Below are 5,026 nucleotides of genomic sequence, written 5' to 3'. Positions count from 1 at the left end.
TCTCTACAATAAATCAAAAAATCAACTGGGCGTGGTATCACATGCCTGTAATTCCAGCTACTTGGAAGGCTGAGGCGGAAGAATCACCGGAGCCCAGCAGGTCGAGGCTGCGGTGGCTGGGAGCGGCCACTGCACTTCAGTCTGAGTGACAGAGTGAGACTCCCAACTCAAAAAAAATAAAAACAAAAACAAATAAATAAATAAATAAATAAATATGTAAGAACACAAACACACAATTTTTAAAAATAAATTGCATGTTTTTGGGTCCCCCTCGTATGGTTTTCCATATGCCACATCCTATGCCCTTTCTCCTAGAGGGTCGCTTCCTTGTATCCTCCCAAGGGAGCTCAGGTATTCTAGACACCCACCCTAGACCTAAGTACTCCATGTTGCAACTTGCTTGTGTGTCCAGCAGGACCCTCCCTTCCAAGATTCACTGTCCAGGATCATTACTTCAACTCCCAGTAGATAGCAAGAGGCTGCTTGCTTGACCCCCACCCCAGGGATCTGAATTATGGGCTAGCTTTGCTGGTAATTGAACAGAGAAGTGGGCACCATCTTGCTTGCCTTCCCTCAGGCCCAGATTTCTATGCGGTTGTGATTGGCTCCAGTCAACCTGGTTGCATGACCCTTGATATCTGTAGAATCCCACCCCAGCTAGGTTAATATGATTGACTCATCAATGCAGAGTGGCCTGAGAAACCAAGGTCCATTGCAAGACAATGGCAAGACAATGGCCAAATACACAACTCTTGCAATTTATTAGACAACATCTGGTCTCCTGTGATGCTCAGTGGTAAGAGCTACTGAACATCACATGAGAAACCAGCTCCAAGGGTACTACCTGGACCCCTTGGAATCTGGCACTGACAAGCCCAAGTACAGACACAGCAAAGATGCTTGAAACCAATGGAACGGGAATGTGGCAGGCATTCTAAAGAATCAAAACTACTTCCTGTAAATACAGTGTGAGGAGTGGAGTCTTGCCATCCCACCTTCTTTGTTTTCATGAGGAACGTCCACGTGTGACCTTTTCCGATGAACTCTTCTCTTTACAGAATACATTCTAGGTTCTGACTTCCTGTTATACCTAAACAAGATAGACAAAAACCTCGAGTACTTGAGAAGATTTTCTGAACAGAAGAAAGCTAAGAGAAGGAGACAACATTAACTAGCTGGAAGCCTGAGCAAGTGCTGGAAGATGTGGCCATCTACTGCAGTCATGCCTGTCTGGTCTGAGAAGCCCTGTGTGTTCGGATCACATTGCTTTTCCTGAGGCATCTGTTGAATTCTGATTAAGACAGAGGAATCTGTCTTCCATGAAAGGAAGTAAGCTGGCTTAAATGTGCAAGAAGGGATTTGAGTTAGACATCACCCATGGAAATTGATGGAAGTAGAAATTGAGAGGAGATAGAACCCTAGCTATCCTCGTGTCAAATCATTCACTTTGATCTGTCTAAATTATAAACCTGCCTGAACTTCCCTTCAGCATTGAGATGTAATAAAATCATGTTGCAAATTTGTCATTTAGAAATTTCTCTTTTCCTTTGCACCACTTCAAATATCCCTTCTTGGCCCCACCCCAGGGGACACACCGGCGAGAGGACAGAGACTGAGGTGGGAGGGATTATTCTCCAAGACCATGATCGATGAGAAAGAAATTTTTTTTTTCTTTTTTTGAGTTAAAGTCTCGCCCTGTCACCCGGCCTGCAGTGCAGTGGCATACTCATTGCCACCGCAACCTCCACCTCCTGGGCTCAGGAGATCCTTCTGCCTCAGCCTTCCAAGTAGCTGGAATCGCGGGGGCACGCCACTACCCACGTCTGGCTAATTTTTAAATTTTATTGTACAGACGAGATCTTGCCAGGTTGCCCGGGCTGGTCTCAAACCCCTGGACTCGGGCGATCCTCTTGCCTCCACCTCCCAAAGTGCTGGGATTACAGGCGTAAGCCACCATGCCTGGTGAAAAAGAAAGAGATTTTTACATTGAGAACTTGTCATGGGAAGGTTTAGAGAGGGAGTCATGCCCTGTGAGTCAGAGAAAGGAGACAGAGGGCAGTTTCCCTGGAGAGATGGAGCAGGGAGAGAGGGTTTCACTGACCCCCTCATTAGTCCAGTGGTGCCTGGGCCTTGTGACCAGATCCAGGTTCAAGTGCTAGTTCTGCCACTTATTAGTCTTGGGGATAATAAAATAGCCTGTCTTATAGTACTGTGGTTTGATAAAATGAGATAACACTGAGATGTACCCAGCAGAGTGACCATAATTTTTATCAATCAGTTACTGTCCCTTCATCCCTGCCCCTTCCTTACCACTTAACTTCCTCTTAGCCTCTGAATGCGCCCACCCCTCGATCTTCTGAATTCCCTTGTCTGCTCTCATGATCACCTTTGTCCTTCCATGCCATTATTCATCATATACAAAGTACGTCCACATATGGCTGCATTCAGTCCTGAAGACAGCCCTCAATGCAGATGCATTATCTCGTTTCCACAAGAAGAAACTAAGAATCTGACTGGCCCAAGGTCTCTCAAGACTAGATGAAAAGCCAGGATTTGAAGCCACATATTTTGTGTCCAAATTATTTTAACTACAGGAGGCCTCTTTTTCATTTACTCCACAAGCTTTGTAGAGTACCTGCTATGTGCCCGACATGTCGCTAAGTGCTGGAGGTTCAGAGATGGGAGAGGATGGCCCCTACATTCATGGAGCTCAAGTCCAGTGAGCAGGACGGACATTGAAATAATCAATCATGCTATGATGGAGAGAACGCCTATGTTTAAAACCTCCACAGGAGGATTGACTTGGGTTTTGAAGGCTGAGAAGGAGTTTACCTGGTGACCAAGTCGGGAGCAGCAGGAGTACTGTAGGCGAGAGAATATCACGTGCTGATGGGAAGACACACTGGGAAGTGGAAGTGATTTGGTGTGGGCAGAGGAACAAATTCAAGGATGCTGGCAGGGAAAGGGGGTGTGTGTCCCAGGAGAGGTCAGGCCATCACTAGCATCTTCTGTGCCACTGAAGCGTTTTAGATTTTACCCTGTGGGTGACGGCAGTGGCTGCAGGGTTTCAGCAGGGGAATGACACAGTGAGATTTATTCTTTCAGCCAGAAATGAGCGTCTATGATGAACTGGAGATGCAACGTGATAAACTGGACAACACAGCCAAGGAGCTTACATTCCTGCAGGGAGAGAGAGACTTTGAAGATGTAACCTGGATTACACTAGCCCGCATCCTGGGACCCAGCCCACACTCGCTTAAAGTCTATCCCAATGAGAGCCTTGGAGAAAGCGATTCGTGCCAGCCTTATTTACAGCAAAATACTGGAAACAACACAAATGTCCATCAACAGTTGGGAATGGGTTGACTAAATCAGGGTAATTCACCCAATGGGGGGGGCAATAATCTCCATGTTGTATTTTAAAGTGAAAATAGCAAGGTACATAACAGGATGCATGCAATTTTATAAAGGGCATGAGTCTAGTCAGAAATAAGAATATATTTAAGTATTTGCTGATGTTTTCAAGCACAGACAAGGAAAAAGGAACCAAAAATGAATTGAAATAGCTACCCAAAGCAGGGAGGCAAGGGAAGGGGTGGGTAGTTTTGAAATAACAATACTGGTATTGTTATTTCAAAACTTTGGAACCTTGGTTTTACATAATTATAAAACAAAATTAAGCTGGGCGTGGTGGCTAACTCCTATAATCCCAGCACTTTGAGAGGCAGAGGTGAGAGGATTGCTTGATTCCAGAGGTTCGAGAACAGCTCAGGCAACTTGGCAAGACCTTGTCTATAATAAATCAAAAAAATTAGCCAGGTGTGGTGGCGTGTACCTGTGGTTACAACTATTTGGAAGACTGAGCTGGAAGGATCACTTGAACCCAGCAAGTTGAGGCTACAGTGGCTGTGCACTCCAGCCTGGGCAACAGAGTGAGACTCTGACTCAACCCCTCCCCCAAAACACCAGATAACAAAGGAAAAAAACAATTCTTAAAACTTAAAACTCAAGTTAGCTCAAAATGTAAAAACATGGCAAAACGATTGAATAATTGTATATTGAGCTGGTGGTATAGGCCACAGAGAAGGACTTTTCAAACACAGTACTTTTACTATACACATTTGGTAAGGCGTATCCTAAGGACAAGAAGTACCAAGAAGTCTTCAACAGTGAGCAGGAATCTTGTTAGTAATTATACTGGTTTCGTTATTTCAAAACTGTGTACGTGTGTGCACTTGCTATAGTCTATTATATATGCATCAGTAATTATGTTAATGTCCTTGGTAACAAGATTCTCAGATAAAAAACAGAATCAAATAAAGACTTTTTAAAAAGCTAGATAAAAACCCCATAATCATACATTTGAACTGGCAATATCAGTGAAAATTTATGAATTCTTTTTCTAAAAAGCATGTGTTTCCTAGGTCTGTCCAATGGAAAATCCCAACAACAATAACCTATGAGCAGTGAACACCCTTATAAGCAGACAGTGGCATCTAAATACCATTTTCCACTATGGGGAATCAGATCTTCTTGCAGAAATGGCAGATTCCAGATCTGGGGTGGGAATATAGGTAAAAAATGAACCTGGGATATCCTTTTAGGCCAGAAGACAAGATATTTATCCAAGATGATTGGGTTCATGTCAAAAAGGAGCTATCTTGAAGGAGCTCATGGGACAACTTAAGCTCCAAAAGGGAGATATCATAAAAAGAATAGAGACAGCAACAGACTGAAACACCAAATATACTTAAATTATATTTGTCCTAAAAAGAAAGAAACTCACCAGTAAACTTTGGAGGTTGCTAGGAAACCACTTATTATTCTGTAAACTGGCACACAGAGGGGAATGAATCAAGTATTTGTCCTACCTTTCCAAATACTGTCTGCACAGTATTTCAGTTGTATTAGTTTCCTGTGGCTGCTGTAACAAATGATCACAGATTGTATGGTTTAAAAGAAGAGAAATAGGTTGAGCATGGTGGCTCATACCTGTAATCCCAGCACTTTGGAAAGCCGAGATGGG

General features: G+C 43.6%; 1 protein-coding gene across 1 annotated transcript in view; it reads left to right on the top strand.

The window, feature by feature from the left end:
• The window catches only part of CA6 (carbonic anhydrase 6), a 26,257-nt gene extending 25,086 nt beyond the window's left edge, over positions 1 to 1,171 (top strand). Inside the window, exon 8 of the mRNA XM_008068955.1 lies at positions 1,059 to 1,171. Within this exon, the coding sequence (XP_008067146.1) occupies positions 1,059 to 1,171 (113 nt within the window). The remainder of the gene's footprint in view (positions 1 to 1,058) is intronic.
• Positions 1,172 to 5,026: the final 3,855 nt, after the last annotated feature.

The sequence above is a fragment of the Carlito syrichta genome, unplaced genomic scaffold (genome assembly GCF_000164805.1).
Source record: "Carlito syrichta isolate Samal-C Ts95f unplaced genomic scaffold, Tarsius_syrichta-2.0.1 Scaffold311703, whole genome shotgun sequence".
NCBI classification, from domain to species: Eukaryota; Metazoa; Chordata; class Mammalia; order Primates; family Tarsiidae; genus Carlito; species Carlito syrichta.
The sequence above is the reverse complement of the archived record's forward strand: the minus strand, read 5'-3'. Positions and strand labels throughout refer to the sequence as shown.